The sequence below is a fragment of the Choloepus didactylus genome, chromosome 1 (genome assembly GCF_015220235.1).
Source record: "Choloepus didactylus isolate mChoDid1 chromosome 1, mChoDid1.pri, whole genome shotgun sequence".
NCBI classification, from domain to species: domain Eukaryota; kingdom Metazoa; phylum Chordata; class Mammalia; order Pilosa; family Megalonychidae; genus Choloepus; species Choloepus didactylus.
In genome coordinates, this window is record NC_051307.1 from 23,971,149 (window position 1) to 23,991,566 (window position 20,418).

At 37.7% G+C, this 20,418-nt stretch overlaps 1 protein-coding gene across 6 annotated transcripts in view; it reads left to right on the forward strand.

Moving 5' to 3' along the window:
- LOC119531590 (amyloid beta precursor protein) overlaps positions 1-20,418 on the forward strand; it is a 310,781-nt gene that overhangs the window by 118,184 nt on the left and 172,179 nt on the right. For all 6 annotated transcript variants that reach the window (XM_037832974.1, XM_037832984.1, XM_037832991.1 and 3 more), the window contains exons 4-5: positions 13,280-13,392; positions 15,196-15,389. In XM_037832974.1, coding sequence (XP_037688902.1) covers positions 13,280-13,392; positions 15,196-15,389 — 307 coding nt within the window. The remainder of the gene's footprint in view (positions 1-13,279; positions 13,393-15,195; positions 15,390-20,418) is intronic.

The following is a 20,418-nucleotide window of genomic DNA, read 5'->3' on the forward strand; positions in this document are numbered from 1 at the left end:
TAAACAAATGCATTCACTCTTTGCCTGGTGTGTAAAATTTGAATGACACTTGTGCACTGTCCTACAAAAAAAAATAAACGTTTTCATTATAAAATTCAGTCAAGCAGAAAAGTAGCAAAGTGAGCAGAAATTTCCTTTTACGTCCAAGATTGAAGTCGTAGTGATAAAAGGAAATTACTGGGTTGAAGAATAGCCCAGTTCTCATTTTGTTATATGACTTGGGAGATTTTGTCAATATGGAAATGGTTTTTAATACTTATGTTTTGAGGAAGGCTCTGATCATATGTCTCAGATTACGTATATCGTTTGACCTTAGATTTTTCTAGGGTTTCTTGGGTTATCTATAAACAGATCCTAGTACCTCCTTTATTTTAAAATCCATTATTTATTATAAAATCTTAATTAATCATGGACTTTCTGTTTTATTACCACAGAGATTGACAGTACTTCCTAACTTTTACTTGTGAATTTCAGCAGATATAGACAGATATCTCAGTTGGGCCAGACCTAAACACGTGTTACAGAAGTGGGATCAAAATTCTCCAGGTTAAGTTTCTGCACAAGAAAGACTGGTGTTCTACTTTTTGGAAATCTTGATGTAGTTATTTCCTGCCCCAAATCCTCTTCCTTAGAAGTCCAGAAATTCAATTATTTTAGCTCTCTCAGGAGTGATAAGTCCTGGAATATTGATTTACAATAGCGGAACTAAAACTTGTTTACAAATCTGGGTGCCAGTTTCTAAATCCACAGTGGCGTGGTAACAGAGAGAAAGATTTTAGTTTAGCTGGGAATCCATCCCTATTGAAGATCACATGATATTTGAAACGTGACTCAAGAGAACTTGGTAATTTCTAAATAATATTTTTTATTGAAGAACTTGACAAATCATCCATACTTAGTATATATATTTTTTATCCTATTAGCTGTTGTATCCCTCTTCCCTAGAAAGTGTTGCCTGTACAATGACAGAACTCTAATACTTCTTTTTTTCCTTTATTTTAATAGGGCCTTGGGAACTTTTAGCAGTGTTTTAATACCTGGTGAAAGGTTGTTCTAATTTCAAGTGCTGTATCTTGATGTCCTGTCTAGCTTTTTGGCTTTTGTTAAATGCAGTGACACACACACACACATTTTTTCTGCTTTCATTACTTCATGTACTTCCTTTAGCCCTAAATATTTCTGCATCTTTTAGTAGATAAACTCTTGTTTTCTGAGAACTTTGAATTGGGAAACCTTTGAAATGTAGAGAAACATTTGTTCCTGTGAACATTAAATTATATTGTCTCCTAAAATTAGACATTTCACATCTAGGTTATACCCAAGAGAATTTATTGGAGGGCAGTTGATAAACTCTCGAGCATAGTGTGGCCATTGGGTATTGGGGTCTAGCACTTAGGAGGGAAGCAGGCTGGAAAAAAAATGAGTCTGGAATCGTGACCATAAGGGTGGCGATTGGTAATAAGCGCGAGTGATGAATGTATGTGCTGAGGGTCCCTGGCAGGGAAACAAAGGCAGTGAGACTTCCTCTGATAACCTTTGTAGAATGACGAAGAATCCAGAGAAAACAGGGTTGTGCTGAGCAGTTGTAGCAGGCGAATGGAAGAGGGGGAATTAGAAAGATAAGTTTCTGGTCGAGAGTGGTTTAATGGAGTGCAAGATTTCAAAACAGTCCTGAGTGTGACATGTCCAAGGTTTGTTCAACCTCAAGACTATGGATAGTTTGAGTAGATAAGAGGTACAGCCCATGGGGTTATGAGTCATCAATAAATATTTTTTTTAAGAAAGCAGAAGCATAGTGTAGTGAGAAAGGAGACCTGGGTTTTGACACCATTACAGGCTCCATCAAAATGTTGAATGTTCATTCAATTCCCTTTTCTTACTTCCATATAAAATAGATATTGACCCAATGAAGAATTGCTCGTTGTTTGGGTCCAGGTCCAGGTTGTGACAATCACTTGGGTACATGGTTCTAGTACATTAGCCTAAAAGCAATGCTATCTAATGGAAATGTCCAGCAAGCAATTGGAAATGTATAATTTCAAATGAAAGTTTAGATTGAAAGAGTAGAGATGGTTGCTGAATCCTTAGGGATGGATAACAGATTCTTACTGTATAATCAGAATTATTAAATGGGAGCAAAAGATGAGTCATTGAGAGGGAAAGAAACGATCAGTGAGGCAGAGAACGGAGAACAAGTGCTGTCTCATTTGGTAGAGGCCAGAGAAGATTGAATTTAAGGAAGAAAGCATGAATACTGCTAATTTGGAAGAGAGGTCTGGGGACTTGAGGGCTGAGAACACTAATGCCCTTGCTGCTATTGATCTTGAAGGAAGAGTTGCAGGAGATAGTTGGGGCAAGGCCTGATTGTAATGAGTTGGAAAGAACAAGTCAGGGACTTGAGAGCAGTTGACTGCAGTGAGAAGTTCATATGTGAAAGTGCCTCTGCCTGTTTTATTGCTTACCTAACACATGGGTTTTTGCATATGGCATAAGGAAAAAAAAACATGCTGTATATTTTTACCTTCCTGTATAATTTAGGGTTTTTAGTAATAACGGGTTGTTCTTTTGCCTCACTGTGCATCAGCCTGATTGGTTTTTTGTTAGCAATTATGTGGCTTTTTAAAAGTCCCATATATAACCCTAATGAATTGCATCTTTAAAATGTTATCAGGCTATGAATTTTTTAATAAGGCAGAAATTCTGAAAGAAGAGTGTTAGGAGGAGAAAGCAGCCAGTGAAGATGGTTGCCTTTTTCCTGAGATGAAAAATAGAGAATTTAGGAGGATAATGCTATAATAGCTGCTTTTCAGCTCATCTCTCAGACTACAGAAATCTGAACTAGGCTAAAGGTATTTAGGTTCAGTTTAAGATAAACCATATGTCAATTTCCCCATCTGAATATATCACATGCTCATAAATACAAAATGATAATATGACAACTGCAGAAAAGAAATGTGGAAGAAGGAGAGTTTGCTGGTAAATAGGATTAATTGTAGTAACAAATTGAATCCTAGTTGCATAACACCCAATGACTAAAATGCATGGTACCATGACAGCACGTCAAAGAAAACTGTGCACCATCTTTTTAGTGTGTCTGTCAAACTCATGTTTTACAGTTTTTTGGCTTAGGCCTGTATCCTTGACTTCAGATTTTCCCCCATCACCCCAACCTATGCACATCCAGTGCATCACTCCTTGAAAGATATTTCTGGTCTTAAAAATTCGACTCTAAGCCAGTGCTGCCCAATAATAAATTGTAAAATACATACCAGATATCAAAAAGTATATGGAAAAAAAGTTTAGACTGTCATATTAATATTTTATATTGATTACATGTTGAAGTGAAGAAATTGAAGATACTTAGGGTTTAAAGTAAGTATAGTACTGAAATTAATTTTACTTTGTTTCTTTTTATTTTTTTAATGTGGCTATTAGCCAATTTAAAATTCTGGGTGTGCAATGCATTATATTTGTATTGGACAGTGCTGCTCATTGGTGTAGGACTGTGTCTCAGGTCTTTTATATCCTTCATGGAACTGGGTACAGAGTGATATTCAGTAATATTCAACGGTTAGTATTCAGAGATAATGTCTTCTAGTTAAACTGGATTGTGTTAGCTTTTATTTTTGTCTTGTTTCTTGTCTCTCATCCTATTGGAACCTCTCTGGCCATGAGGCATTTTTTAGCATCATCCTTTTTTAATAAGGAATCACTAAATTCCTTGAGATCTGTGTGTAGTTTTCTCTCATTCTGGCCCTAAATTTAAAACTCTTTCTACCTTATTTTGTAAGTTCTATGATTAACGAAAGAAAAGGCAGAACGGTCGCAGCTTGGCTCTTTGAGATGTGTGGAAGGCCACTTCGTCCTTAAGATGGTGCCAGAGTGACAAGCCTTTGGGGCAGGCACAAGCTTGTGAACTGAAGGCGTGAAAAATCTGATTTTTTTTTTTTTTTTTAAGAATGACCCATTCTAAAAAGTGTCTTATGATGTGGTGACATGTAATTTAAAAAATTAAAAACACCTTAATGAGATTATTTTCATGGATTATCTTAAGGTAGACCCTGGCTACTTGAAGGAACAGCTGAATCGGTGTCACCTTAGAGCTTATTGGATTAGGTCCCACTCTAAACTAGTCCAGTCAGACCTACATTGGAACAAGATTCCTAGGTAATTCGTATTTACATTAAAGGTTGAGAAACCCTGCTCTAAACATTTTGTTTCTCCAAGTGTGGTCCATGAATCACCTGCATCAGAGTGACTCTGGGGAGGTCTGCTTTCAGACCCATCTCAAAGCAGATAAATCAGATCCAGGAGTGTAGGCAAAGAGAGGACATTCCTGAGGAATCCACATGCTTATCAAGCATCCCAGGTGAAGCACATTGGAGCTTGAACACTGATTTGGAAGGACTTAACAAATGCCACTAAACCTTCTTCCACTTGGTATATTTATAGAAGACAGATTTTTTAATTGATGTTGGAATGATTACAGCAAATACAAGTGACATTGATAAAAATCAAGAATATGAGAATTAAAGTGGTATCTTTATGTTTTTAAAAATTTTTAATGTAATTTTTTTGAGATATAGTCACACATCATACAATTCATCCGAAGTATATATTCTGTGGTTCACAGTATCATCACATATTTGTGTGTTCCTCACCGTGATCATTTTTAGAGCATTTGTAATGTGGTATTTAAAGAGACAACAGATAAAGCATGTATAACTTAACCAATTTCAGGTTGGTTAGTGAGGAAGCAGTCTTTCAGAATTTGTGGCATGTATTTTAAGACATTATTGGGGTAGTGAACATGAGAATGAAAGTCAGGCTCAGAAACCACCATTGACAGTGGTAAATCATGTTGCAAGCATGTACCCTGGATTAAGCGGGTGTTCTGGTTTACTAAAGTTGCTGGAAATGCAAAATACTAGAAGTGGATTGGTCTTTATAAGGGGGATTTATTGGGTTAAAAATTTACAGCTCTAAGGTCATAAAAGTGTCCAAACTAAGGCATCAACAAGTGGATGCCTTCACTGAAGAAAGGCCAGTGGCCTCCGGAATACCTCTGTCAGCTGGGGAAGGCACGTGGCTGGCATTTACCGGTCCTTTACTCCCGGGTTGTGTTTCAAAATAGCTTTCTCCAAAATGTCTCTGGGCTTCTGTCTCAGCTTCTCTTAGCTCTCTGCTTGGTTCTCCTGGGACATTTCTCTTTAAGCGCCTTGGAGTCCTCTCTTAGCTTCTCCAGGGCAAACTCTGGGCTTCATCTCTTAGCTTAGCATCTGCAAATGTCCTTCTGTCTGCATCTCCCAGCATTTCCAGGCATCTGCATCTGTGTTGGCTGTTAGCTTCTCCTGGGGGCAAACTCTGGGTTACATATCTTAGCTTCTCTCCAAAATGTCTCTTTCAGCTTCTCTGAGCTCCTTCCTTTCATGAGCTCTCTTCTCTCCATGAGTTCTCTTAAAGGACTCCAGTGATCTAAGTAAGACCCACCCAAAATGGATGGGGTCACACCTCCATGAAAATGATCTAATCAAAAAGTCTCACCTACAGTTGGGTGGGTCACATCTCCATAGAAACAACCTAATCAAAATGTCCCACCCTAATTATAAGACTAATAAGTCTGCCCCCACAAGATTGCATTAACATGGCTTTTGTGGGGGACATAATAGATTCAAACCAGCACAGGTGGGATGAGAATGGCATTTAATATCTCTGTGGTCTTCTTTCCCCCCAAATTTGTAATCCCAGTCTAACTGAGAAAATTCCAGTAGAGAGGCATACTACAAAATACCTGCCCAGTACTCCTTAGTACTGTCAAGGTCATTAAAAAAAAAAAAATCTGAGAAACTGTCACAGCCAAGCCAAGGCTTAAGGAGACATGACAACTGAATGTAATATGGTATCCTGGGTGGGATCCAGGTGTAGAGAAAGGACATTACATAAAAACTCAGGCAATCTGAATGAAGTATAAACTTTAGTGAATAATACTGTATCAACATTGATTCATTGCTTGTGACAAATGTACCATAGTGATGGAAGAGGCCACTAATAGGGGTATCTTCCACCATCTGCCATCCATTTACTTAACTGTTCAATTCTAGCATACATATGTGGCAGTATCAGCGTCAACTCATCCCTATGTGGGGGTTTTTTAAAGCTGCAAAATCACTAGCAAATTTTTATCTTGTTATATTCAGTTGTTTTAGTTTGCTAAAGCTGATGAAATGCAATATACCAGAAATGAGTTGGCTTTTACAATGAGGATTTATTACTTTACAAGTTTACAGTTCTGGGGCCATGAAAATGTCCAGATTAGGGCATCATCACCAGGGGATGCTTTCTCTCTGAAGACTGGCTACGAGTGATCCTCAGCTCCTCTGTCACATGGCTAGGTACATGACCAGCATCTGCTGGTCCTTCTCTCTCAGGTTTCGTTGCTTTCAGCTTCTGGCTCCTCCATCTTGGGCTTTCTTTTTGAGATTCTGTGTGTTTCTTCTCTCTTATTTTCTGTCTCTCTCAGCTTTTCTGTCTTTTTTCTCTTAGTTTCTCTTATAAAGGATCCCAGTAAGAGGTTTAAGAATGACCCTGAATGAGGGGGTCACATCTTAAGATCCTACTCACTAAAAGATATACTTACAATGGGGCCACACCCCCAGGAATGGATTAAATTTAAGAACATCATCTTTTCAGGGGTACAAATAACTTCAAACTATCACAACCACCTTCTCACTATTTCCTTTAAGACCAGTGTTACTTTGGGTCTGGGCCAGATACTGTTTCTTTCTCATAGTCACCTGTTGTTTGTTTGTGTATATGGGAGGTATGTGAGTCTGGGCTCCCTTCACTTGAATTTCTCAGGGAGGATTTCATAATATTTACTGTGTAAATGATGTTGACTGCAGCCATCACTTCTTAAAGGGAGGTGTATCACCCACATGCCCTCTTGGAGCGCTCATTAGCTGTGCACTTTTTGAAGGAAAATGCCTTCCAGAAAAATTTTCCCAGCTCATTTTTCAACATATGAAAGTTACAACTTATCCATAGGCAATGAGAAAATTTAAAAAATAAATAAATAAAGTTTTTGTATCATCTCCAGTATAAAGCCTGTTCTTGCTTCTGGGATCTGGAATCGTCATTGATTCCTGTTTCTCTCACACTCCCCATTTGGTCCTTTAGATTCCACTTTCACACACATCCAGGATCTCACTAACTACCCTCACCATCTCTGTTGCTTTCATTGTGGTTCAAGCCTTTGTTGTCTCCCATCTGGATTGTTGAAACAGCCTCCTGATTGGTCTTCCTTCTTCCACTCCCTCCCCTCTCCATCCACCACTCCAGAGTCTTCCATGTTACTCAGCATTGCTCGGAGTGCGTGAAATCACCTGGGAACCTTTTCGCATGTTGCTTCCTCTACCTGATGTTCCTCCCTCCGACATCTGGGTGGTGTGTTCCCTCACGTCCTTCAGATGCCATCTTTTCACTGAGGCTGTCCCTGACCGCCCTATTCAAAATGCCACCTCCAGAGAAAAATCTCTACCCGCTTTCTCTGCCTTATCACTGTAGCATTTGTTGCCATCTGACATTCCGTTTTATTTTCCTTTTCCCATCCGAATCTTGTATATTCCCATCTTTTGATCACTGCTGTATTTCCAGTGCTAAGAAAAAGTCGAGGTACTGAGTAAACACAGTGAATGAATGACTGTGATTGCCGTACAGGACTCAGCGAAAGCCACACCCGCAGCCAGGACCTGCACCCAATGCAAATGGGGAAAGGGTTGATCACAGTTTCCCCACTTCTGCCATCCTACGTAGGGTCCCCAGTGTGTTGGCTGCTAATATTCTTTATCACATCATAAGCAGTACTTAAATGTAAAATGGTACCATTTCATCTATAGGATTGTAACGGGGTAGTTACCATGTAATGAAAAGTCCCATTGTCTTCAGTTGATGCATAGTAGGTGATCAGTAAATGAGAAAGAACAGCTTTTCTTTATTGCTGTTGCTGTTCTTATTGCTATGATTATAAATATGGGAAATGAACACCTTTGTGCCGGACACTGAGTTGAGTGGTTTATGGGTAAAAACTCATTTAATTCTCTCAGCTCTGCCGTTTACTGTGTGCCTTAACTTCTCTCGTAAAGTGAGGTGGTTGTAGCAGCCTCAGCGTGTTGTTCTGAGGACTTCGTGAGATGATGCACATGAAGTATTTACAGCAGTTCCAGGCACTTATTCCAGAGTCATTGAAGCTGTAGACATCAACCTTTGAGTGCCAGATATGGACCCTATCTCATTCCTCATAGGAGAGCAAACACCTGGAAGGAAAAGGAGGCTTTGCCATTTTTCAGTAATTCCATTGCTAGAAACCCCCCTCCCTCCTTTCGTGAATCCACTTTAGCTCTTGAGAGGCAAGGAATGGAGCAAAGACCTTGGCAGAAATCCAAAGGCCTTGCACATTTTTGGCATTTTCGCTCCCATGACTCTGGCCACCCCCCTTTAGTCCTTTGGCTCTCATAGGGGAAAAAAAACAAAACTACTTTTGTTTTTTTAATCTGAGATTTCTGTGCCTTGAAGAATCTTGAAGAACCTATATGTGGTTTTGGAATCTTTTTAGTCAGTCAGTTCTCTTTTCCTGCTCTGATTCTCAAGCATCGAGCAGTCTCGATTTTGAGAAATTTTCCTCTTTCCCATCCCATTTACCCCTGCGCCATGGTTTCAGTGTCCACTTGGTTTTAGAGTTGGCCACATTAGAGTCTCAGAATTCTGTTGTCTTCCTCGAATCATCTCTAAAAAGACAACATAAAGAAATGGCATGATGCCTTCTTATCTTTGAATTCCATCATGTGGGAGACACTGCTAATTGCCTGTGTAATATTCATTCCGTTTTCTTCCTTTCTAAGAGAATACCAGATTTGGTTCAGGGTGACAGGGTGCTCAGCTGAAAATACTTTCACAGATTCCCTTGCAGCTCTGTGTGACCAGATAACATGGTATATAAAATGTAGATGGGAGTCACTGGGGAGGCTGCCTCTTCCATGGAAAACAGCAAAACTTCATTAGGGAAAAACAAACAAAAATCCTTCATCCCTTGTTTGTCCCTCCTGTTTCCTGCCTGGAACTTAGACATGAGGTTTCTTTGGAATTTTGTGACCACAGATGATGAGGACAAAAGCCAACAAGCTAAGAACAGCAGTGAAGAAATATAGGAATAGCCTAGGTCCCTGGTGGTATCACTGGAAATCTGTAGCGTCCTTCGCCTTAATACCAGACTTCTTAAGTGAGATAAATAATCCCATGTGTGTTTTAGCCACTGTTCATCATGTGTTCTATATTATGCAGCTGAATGCTTTCCCAACTATGGCTTGCTAGCAAATTTAACTCTAGTTTTATTATCATATTGGCCACATTGTAGATCATAGCATGAAAATATGCTATAGTCACAATGTGAATCCACATTTATAAAAGCAAAGGCCAAATAGACCATTGGGACAGAATTATGTAGCAATGTGGTGAATTACCGCTCCTGGGTGGAGAGCCAAGAGACCTGGGTGTTAGTTGTCTCTGTGAGTGAGTCACTTGACTGGGGTACTTTTTGCCTCATCTGTAAAATGAGGTAATTTGAGCGAGACAAAGAGCCAGCGGGATGCAGCCCCCAGAGCCTCTCCTGAATCAGCATCAGTATTCTTCTTGCAAAGACTTTTTAGCCAAGAAGCAAAACTGAAATCTTGTTCAATAGCTTTGAAAACTCCCTTACAATAGGAATTTTTGTATGTATGTAGAAAACTGTGAATTATTTAACCAAGAAACTAGAACATAACAAGGTTGTATAGTTATCAATAAATATACCTAGTATATTATATGGATGAAAAAAGTAAATGGTGCTAAATTTCCTAAGGTTCAGTGTAAAAACAAACATGAGCTCTCATTATACTTTAATTTATTTTGGTATTTTGTCTGTCTCACCTTAATTCTGTTGGTAATTTTTTCTTGAAGAATCAAACCAAGTGAACAGGTTTAATTTGAAAGTAAAAATGCATATCTTTCTACATGCAAACTGCAGGTATATATTATCATTGTTTTTTTTTTTTTTAAGAATAATTCTTTCAGAATTAAGTAAAGGAGAAAACATAAACCATGTTAAGCTAAGGCAGATTATGAAAAAGGGTTCACTATTTTTAGCACCCCTCTTTAATTCTTATTAAAGATTTCAATACATTTGCATGGTTTTATTAATATTTCTGATATAATATTCTAGTATGTTTCATCAATTGTGAACGTAACATAAGCAGGGCTGTACAACCATAGAGTCCAATTGCTGAATATTTTAATGTTAGGATTCAGTGAATTTTCTATGTTCCCATTAGCCCTGAGGGCTTATTAAATAACTGATATTAACCCCTTAAGAAATCAATCTTGTTTTGGGGGGCATGTATTTCCAATGTGTACCATTGGAAAACTAAGAGCATCTTCACTTTCTAAATGAAATGTCATCTTGCAACTTTTAAAAAAATTGCAATGTCCTTTTATATGCACAATGAACAACTGTGTTTTAGTATAATTAATGCAGTACATGCTCTTTTGATGAGTCCTAGGTTTTATCATGATAAATATCTTTCACTGACTTTGACTGCATTATAATCAAGTCCTGGACAAACTAAGTGCAGCTAAAATAAGACACATTTGATAGGCATTATTCAGTTTATGTCCAGAGTATTCTTTCAGGTCAAGGTCAAGAATGTCCAGAATCTTCTCCTTATCTTCTCATGTTAATCTTTTCAATAATGACCTGTAAAATAGCAAAACATACTAAATATTATTGGCATTTGTGAATATAGTGGTATGGCTTGAGTGGCCCAAACAAAGGGCCTAAGAATGGATAAATGAGGCATGCACCTTCAGGCAGTTGGTCTTCTCTGGCCTTCTGTAGCCTTGGGTTTTGGGATGCCTCAGATATCAGGCAATTTTAGTAGTGTCTAGTGATGGTTGGCCAATCTTAGGAACCCAGACATGTCCATCTGGGGAAGATACATTGGGTTCTGGATTAGATTGCCTTTACTTTCCATGTGAAATCATTTGTATTGTATGTTATTTCCTTCCTTATTAATTTATATCCATTTTTCCTTATTTTAATTATTTTTATTATGAATATCGGTTTACCAATATTTAATTATTAATATTATTGAATAGTGATAGCTATTTATATATTGTGTATCTCTGGAACTGGGTTGTAATCTCTTGAAGTAGTTAGCCTTAGATAGGATTCTTGGCAGGGATTTTTCACTTGGGAAGTGGAGCTTATAAGGCCACATCATGAGCTCTTGTGGAGCTGAGATGAAATGCTGTATGTGCAGCAGTAGCTACTGCTGTGTTCTAGGTGCTCACCAGTCATTGCTTTCTTCCCCACCAAAAGCCATCAGCAGCCTTTTGGGGCTCCAGCTCTTGTAATTCTTGCATTCCCTGTAACACACACTTACCATGCTGTGGGCATCCTCAGTGGTCTTCACATTTTGAGAAATAAGATGAAAGGACTTTTCTCCCCTATGATTTACTTATATTTTAATCTAAATATTATTTATTAAAATGAGTACTTATATAACATAAGGCATCCTTCAGGTTTGAGCTACATATAGACTAAACTTTTACAACTTTTACAAAAAGATAAAAACCTTTCATCTAAAGGGAATGAAAACTAAAAGGCTTTTTTTTTTCCACTTCTTAGGCCCTTTATTTACCTTTATGTTGCATTTCACAAAATATTGTATAGCAAGACTGTGAAAGAAAAAAAAAATGCATACCTGTCTTGCCTGGTGGACGACCTGTATTTTTTGCTTAGCTGGTGGTGTTGGTCTAAATCTGTTCTTGGATGTTTTGCCTGAAGGAATGCAGTGGCCTATTCAGTGGTCTCCCTGCTTTCCTGGTCTCACCATGTAAATTTATCCTTCACTTAATGACAAACTTGAGCATGTCATTCCCCATTTAAAGCATTTTTTGGCCTGTTGCCTTCAAAATAGTATCTAAAACCTTTGGCTCTTTGAAATTTAGAATCCAAACCATTTTTTCCAGTCTCATTTATTTCTGGAGTCCCTTTTGCATTTACCCTGTGTTCTAACCACTCTTCTACCAATATGTTTTGTCTTTCTTTACTTTCTCTTTGCACAATAAAGCCCTTCCTTTTGAAGTACCTTTCACTCTTCCTTCACCCAGCCAGCCGGCCAGGCGCCCATCAGTGTATCCAATGTGGTCATGTTTGCCAGAATTGGGCCAGGTATTAGAGGTATAATGGTAATCAAGACAGATACTGTCCTTACCTCTTGGAACCTATATTCATTCCCTAGGTGACAACTCCTGGTCATCCATTTAGACTCATCTAATGTTACTTCTGCTCTGAAGTCTTTCCCAGTACAGCCAAGCAGATTTAGTCACTGACTCTGTTGGCCCAGCACTTGGCTTCTTATCTCTATCATTATAGCCCTTAACCTGTCCATCATCCACACATATTTATTGCCTAATGTATACACAATCTGTGCTAAAAGCTGGGATACTACAGTGAAGAAAATCAACAGATACTAAGTTTATCCATCTTCCACCCTCACTAGATATGTGTCATGTAAGACTTGTATCTAATTTATTTTTTATATCTGCAGTACCAGCAGTGTTCAAAAATAATTTGCATTTTAGATAACATTTTTTAAAAGCTTATAAAAATAAGGAGCTGTTTTCATATTATAATTAAATTAACTTTTTTCCCCTCCGTCATCTCCTGCTCCCTCCATCCCTCCCTTTATACATATACACACAGATATGTATATTATGTATTTGTATTTACTAGGAATTAGAAAATTGCTACAATTTTTGTTTCTTTACAAGCAGATTAAAATGTCCATGAGAGAGAAGTGGTTAATTATTTATACTGATTCTGCTCAAATAATTACCTAGGCAGTGCCCATCTTCATATTTCCTCCCTGTTTCAGTTGAATGGTAATGAATTCTTTTATTACCCATCTTTTTGTGTGATTAATTTTGTAGCAAGAAATACCGATTATGGAAAGATTTTACTTTTAGTGTGTAGGAAATATTTTAATCATGAAGGTTGATGTGGCAGGGGACTGTGCTGTGAAGGAGGCAGGGCCCAACATTTTTTTAATGGTATTAAAAAATGGGTTGCTTAGTGATTCAGAAAGCTCTATAACCTCTCTAAGTTCTAGTCCATCTTTCCCTTCTCAAGTGATAAGACTACTGTGATGAAGATGAAGTGACAAGGAGTTGTTTTCTTTTCTTCCAGTTGGTGAGTTTGTAAGTGATGCCCTCCTTGTTCCCGACAAGTGCAAATTCTTGCACCAGGAGAGGATGGATGTCTGCGAAACCCACCTTCACTGGCATACGGTCGCCAAAGAGGTACCAGCCCATAAATTCTTTCTTCGTCCAAAGTAAAGATTTCTCAAGGACAAATGTTAGTGACATTTTAGAGGTTGTTTTGAAGGAATAGCAGTGTTTATAAATAAGTCATTTAAAAAAAAAATGATCCATGAGTAATTATTTCTAAGAAGTCAACAAGATGAGCCTATGCCATATGTTATAAAATGTAAAATTATAACCTTTAACACTTAAAAAATTTTAAATTTTGCCTTATTTTTTCAAATTACTTATGATTTGTTGTTTTTTTTGTTGTCTACAAAGATTTTACAATTTAACCCTTTTTTCCTGTGTTCACTGGGACACAATAGCTGAACAGGGAAGTAGCTTTTCCAACACCAACGTGAAAGTTGCAGTTAGAGTTCAGTTTCTACATTATGCCATTCAATTTTGCATTCACCAGGTTGTGCTACCTGCCTTCGTTTTTCCACATTGGGTGTATGTAGCAGCAATCTAACCCCTGCTTTTAGCTAAGCTAATAGAAAACATAAGACAATGAAGACTAAAGATCTCATGTCACTTTTTACTACTATTACCACTTTAAAAACTGCTCTGTCCCTTTAATGTACTATGAATTTTTTCTAATAAATTTCTATAGTATTCTTGACTTACTATAGCTAACTGCCTTAGCTAGAGCACAATGGTTTCCATCTGTGGTTGATTTGGTCCTCGAACTCCTCCCTAAGAACATGGGCCAATGTCTGGAGACATTATTGTTTTTAAAACTGGAAGGGGCTATGCTATTGGTATCAGTAGCATCATGTGTAGCAGCATCTAGAATGCATCCTAAACATCCTAGAATGCACAAGACAGCCCTCCATCCCCACCAAAAGGATTATCAGTAATGCCAAGGTTGAGAAACCCTGATTGAGCTCAATGTCACAGCCCTAAAGCTGTTAGACAGAAAACACCAGCTTAAGAATTAGAAAATTTTTTGGTTTTTGTAACATAGTATGCGCTGAATCACTGTAAAACAGTGAATTCACTTGCTTCATATAAAGATGTGTTTTGGAGGTTTAAGAATATATTGAGCTCAAGAAATCAAACCAAAGAATTTAAAGCCCTGTTACCCATCTGATAATCTCATTTTTCACTTCTTCTGGATTAAAAAAATATTCTTAGTTATTAAGAAATAAAATATCTCTTGATTATTGTGAGGTCAAAATATATTCTGTAATATTTTCAGTGTTTACCGATGTGTGTTAAATTACTAATTTTTCCCTGTCACCAGGAGATGCTAGATTTGTGTAAATCTAGCAAATCCCAGGAAAACAGAAAGATATTGAATGAGAAATCACTGAGTTCTGATTTGTAGTGTCTGAAGATGATAATATCTTCTCTTCCCAGGATTGTTATTGTGTAACTGAGGCAAGGGAGCTGGAATTGCTAGAGAAAGGCAGGTCCTAGTTAGGAAACATCCATCTGTAATGGTCTTAGGAGTGAGTTTGGAGCACTTGGAGCTTTGTCAACTTCCTGCTATTCTAATGAAGCTAGATTCTCTATCTCTTTTCACCAGAGCAGAGCTTCTTCATTTCTTTTTGCAATTAGTTTCCTTTCTATGTGTTGTAGTAAACCACTCTTGTGTAACAGCAGCATTCTTATTGGGTACCAAAGAAGCCCTGTTGTATATCCACTCATGAAGCAAAACATCCTATTATTCATATAATTTGTTCCTGATATATTGGGGCCATGAGTTGGTCATTATATTTGGGATTTTCTTACAACAGAACCGTCTCTTGTCTGATCACTCTGCCACTCTCACCACATTCCCCTTACCCTTTGCAGACATGCAGTGAGAAGAACACCAACTTGCATGACTATGGCATGTTGCTGCCATGTGGAATTGACAAGTTCCGAGGGGTGGAGTTTGTGTGTTGCCCACTGGCTGATGAAAGCGACAATATCGATTCGGCTGATGCAGAGGAGGATGACTCCGATGTCTGGTGGGGCGGAGCAGACACAGACTACGCAGACGGGAGGTAAGGTGACCTTTGTGTTACGCTCATGGATCCCCATACGTCTAGCATGTGGTTTTCATACTCTACTACAACAAATGTGTCTTTCTATTTTTTCACCCAAAGGATCTCTGCCTACTCCATCAAAGTTTTTTTTTAGTGGAATAAAAAAAATCTAAATATAAATCCCCATTACAGTTATGGCATACTATTAATTTTAATTTAATTGATCAACCATTACAGCATTCATTTTAACTATTTGATTTATTTATTTATTTTTTCATTGAATTTTAAAAATTTATTCTTTAAATAATAAACTTTACTTATTTAAATAGCAGTTTTAGGTCATTAGAAAAATTGCACAGGAAGTGCTGAGTTCCCTCACCCCCCCCCGACCCCACCCAGCCACACACATAATAGGGGAAAACATTTTTTCCCCTATTGTTAACATCTTACATTAGTGTGATACACTTGTTACAATTAATGAGCTAATATTGATTGATTGATTGATTGATATTACTTGTAACTGAAGTCCAAAGTTTATATTAGGGTTTACTCTTTGTATATATGGTTCTATGGGCTTTGACAAATGTGTAATGTCATTTAGGTGTCATACAGAATATTTTCACTACCCCCAAATCCCTGAATTTTAAGTATTTGATTTTAATCTCAAGAGTTGGGATCAACTATTCAAAATTAGTTGGGATCCACTAATATGTATAACAGAGAATTAAACTTGTGTGAATGATAGGGCATTCTGTTTCGGTCTATAATTAAGAAATATTTGTAAAACATTTTTTTCAATCATTAGCTAAATGTCAACTTTAGTTTATAAAGGAATGCCTCCTCCTTTGCCCCTTAATATTTGATTCTATTCCTTCATGATAGAAGTAAGTCATTTGTAAATATTTGCTAAAATTATTCAACCATTCTTCTCTTTGTTATTATTAAGAAAATGCATTTTCACTTCTTTTTCTTTGGGATATTAATTTCATCATCTTGGTATGTTCAGTGATTTTATTCCGATTTTCATTTTTAATTGAAAACAAACATCTGTATTCAAATCATAAAATTATAAAACCAGAATCTTGGGGTTAGGAAAGCTATTTGGTTCATCTGGTTCAGTCATCATTTGTTGCAATATCATCCCCCAAAAGGTGATTTTATTGGTTCAGTATCTTTCTCCTTCAGGGTTCTGGAGATGTTCCCTAGCGTCATAGATTTCCAAATAGAAGATTAAATTTGAATCACAAGACTTAGCATTACTGGTTGTTCCAGTTTGCTAATGCTGCTTTTATGCAAAACACCAGAAATGGATTGGCTTTTATAAAGGGGGTTTATTTGGTTACAAAGTTATAGTCCTAAGGCCATAAGTGTGTCCAAACTAAGTCATCAACAGTAGAGTACCTTCACTGAAGAACTGCCGATGGTGTCCAGAAAACCTGTTAGCTGGGAAGGCACGTGACTGGCGTCTGGGGTTCTGGTTTCAAAATGGCTTTCTCCAAAACGTCTGTGGGCTTGTCTCTCTTAGCTTCTCCGGAGCAGACTCTGGGATAGCATCTCCAAAGTGTCAGCAAGCATCTCTAAGCATCAGCTTCCAAGCGTCTCTCTATAACTGTCTCTCAGTTGCTCTGGGGCTTTTTGTCCTCTCTTAGCTTCTCCAGAGCAAACTCTGGGCTAGTATTTCAAAATGTCAGTAGCATCTCTCCAAAAAGTGTCTCTCAGCTGCTCTCTTTGTGAGCTCCTTTTAAAGGACTCCAGTAAACTAATCAAGACCTACCCTAAATGGGTGGGGTCAAGTCTCCATGGAAACATCCAATCAAGAGGTCACACTTTAATAAAAAAGATTAATAAATCTGCCCCCCACAAGATTGCATTAAAGAATATGGCTTTTTGGGGGGACGTAATGTATCCAAACTGACATACTCATATAAAATGTATGGCTTTCATATAGGCAGCACAGATTCTATACATGAGTGTGTACCTTTGGGAACCCTCACTGCCTTTTCTTATCAGTTACTAAAACAGGTTTCTTTTACTTGGCTGTTGCCCAATTTTATCAGCCCTTTGCTATTGTTAGCCAAGCTCTTGTGTTTCCCTCTTCACAAGGTTTAAAAAAATTGTATCAGTGTAGCAAGAGATAAAGCTTAACAAACAAATAAATTTAAAAGCAACAGGAAGGAAATAAGTGAAGAGGAAACTATATGCTGGCAAATATTTTTCCATGTTTTAAAAGTAGAAAGTTAAGTAGTCTAAACCCTCCTCCCAGGGCAGGAAACATCATTGAGAGCAGGGTTTGCCTGTGGGAAAGCTTCTGATCTATTTTCCATGTAGTTAATAATTTGGAGCCTATGTCATGACCGATTCCCCACACTTGTGTTCTAGGTGTCAGATATAGAAATGTCCACTCATTTAGGTTTAATTGTTGCATTGTCTAAAAGTTGGAGTTTCCCAGTTCTCCCTGTTCTTCATAGCGTCTTCATCTTCTTCCTCAATTAATTACATTGAGACTTGAAAGTTTTGGGGTGCCTTTTTGAAAAAACTCTTGGCCCCAGGACTCTGACATCATGAGACCAATGCAACCAGTGTTACAAAGGGAAATTTGAATCTGCACGGCCTTTTAAGTTGTTCATGAGCTTTAGGGTACTTGATTTCATTTTTTTCCTGTACTGATTACTATGTACTGAATAAAAAGCTCAAGTTATGGCATGTCAACTATGCAAGCTCCATGGCTGACGTTTAAAGTCTAGGGAATTAGCTATGTACTTGGCACCCTGTATTGAGATTGGTGACCTGACACACATGACGATTCATATACAAGGGACTTGGGAATTAAAAATTGCTATTTTTGCATCTACCAAGGGTGACTTCATACTGAGGCCTTTGCCAAGCCCTCTCTCCCGTTTATGAAATTTTCTATGTCTTGTAAACCTTCCTGTTTATTGGTCATAAATTTCAGTCTGTCTGTATCTTTTCCTTCTACACCCCTTCTGACTTACTGACTTAATTGAAAGCTTCTCAGTGGCCCTTTCTTTTCCTGGAGACAGATCCACAGGTCTTCCCGTCTGGCCTTTTATTTATTTATTACCATCAGTCAGTAACTGTACCTTCTTTGATATCCATCTCTCCCATTATACTACACCTCTCTCCTTATTGGGACAATTGCGAAATTATAGCGCACTATTAATACCATTTTTAACATTTTTTCTTTTAATCTGCTCTATTGCATACTACCTAGACAGCTGTATAATGTATTATCCAAACCAGGTGGAATACCAAGACCACAGTGATAAACTGAAGGACCCAGGCAAACTACTATTACTATCTTCATTGATGTCAACATTCAAGTTGATATCCAATTGAAATGCTAGCCAGCTCCATCCTAGTCACCTTTATTTATATCCCATTTCAGCTCCCTGCCACATAGTCATCACTTGGACTCTGTCCTCACATAGAAATATCATGCCTGTAGGTTTTCCAGCTTTGACATTCCTCTCTGACCATTTTCTTTTAATCGTTTACCTGAAGCACCATCAGGTCCTTCTGAAGTTCAGCCTTCCCTCATAATCACCTCCCCAATTCCAGCTTTATTTCATTATCCTCTTTTTATTTTCTGGCCTTTCTAATCAGAATGGCCCCAGTGGACAACGTTTTTATATATTCCATTGAACATCCTGAACTTGCTGACATTCTTCACATTTTCTAAACATATTTTTCCTATCCTCCATATCTGGGGAAAATTTATTTCTCCTTTTTTTGATTCTGGGTTATGCGAGGTTGATGTATCAAGTCATATAACCCTACTAGTTAATTGTATTTCTTATTCATGATGTAACATCATCTGGGATCTTAATGTTACTACCTGCACCTCATTATCCATATTTTACAACCTATCACCTTCCACATAGCAGTCAATCCAAGCCAGCTCCATTCTCCTTGGATACTAACATCACCTCTCTCATGCTCTGCAGATATCATTTATAAGTCATCATTGTAAATTTTTGCAACATTTGGTAGGTGATCAGTACCTGTTTGTCAAATAAATAAATGAACTTTTCCCTCTTCAACATCTCTCTGTCCCTTCTTCCATCCCTTTGTTTCCTTTCTTCCCTTTTATGATTATCTTCTACCTGGACTGTTCATGGCTTTTAGCAAAAACTTAGTTTTAGATAAGTACTGTCCAGTAGAAATATAATCTGAGGCACGTATATAATTTTCTTATCGCCACTTTAAAAAATGTAAAAAGGAACAGGTGAATTTAATTTTAATAGGATATTTCATTTAATCCAATATACCAAAACTATTATTTCAATATGGAATCATCAATACAAAAAATTCATTAATAAGATATTCACTTCCCCTTTTTTTTTGTTTGTTTCATACAAGGTCTTCAGAATCCAGTTTGTGTCTTTCACTTACAGCACTTCTCAATTTGAACTATGTGCATTTCAAGTGTTCAATAGCGATATGTGGCTGGTGGTTGCCATATCAGACAGTGTAGGTCTGGATGGCTTGAAACTTGCTTATTTCTCATTATGGTTTATGTAACCCAATAATGCTAACATTTTAGGTGACCCACTGAATGTTTAAATTGTTTATCATTTTAGGATTAAAAATGTTGGTTTCAACTTAATTTAATTAGGATACCATGTCCCTTGCAGCAGTTCATTTTTGAACCTGTTTTTCTGTTATCCCTGTGGGCAGGTTTGCCTTCTCATCTGGCAAAGTGAGAATGGTATTGCATCCTGGCCCACACGCAAGCTGGGCTTCTGCCAATGAGCAAGCTCATAGATCCAGGAGCCAGCCCTCTGTGATGCTTGAAATGTAGAATCAGTGTATGAATTTAACACACCTGACTTTAAAATGTCCTCAGGGGACACTATATGACAGTTCATCAAAAGGGCAAAAAGAAGAGGAATTCTGATCCTCCCCAAACAGAATTTGATCCATAGTTTAATGTACTTTATTTGTAGATAATGAGACTTGTTTTGTTAGAAGAGTATTTTCCTATTGCTAATGAAGCATTAAGAGAAATATCCTTAATGGGATAAGC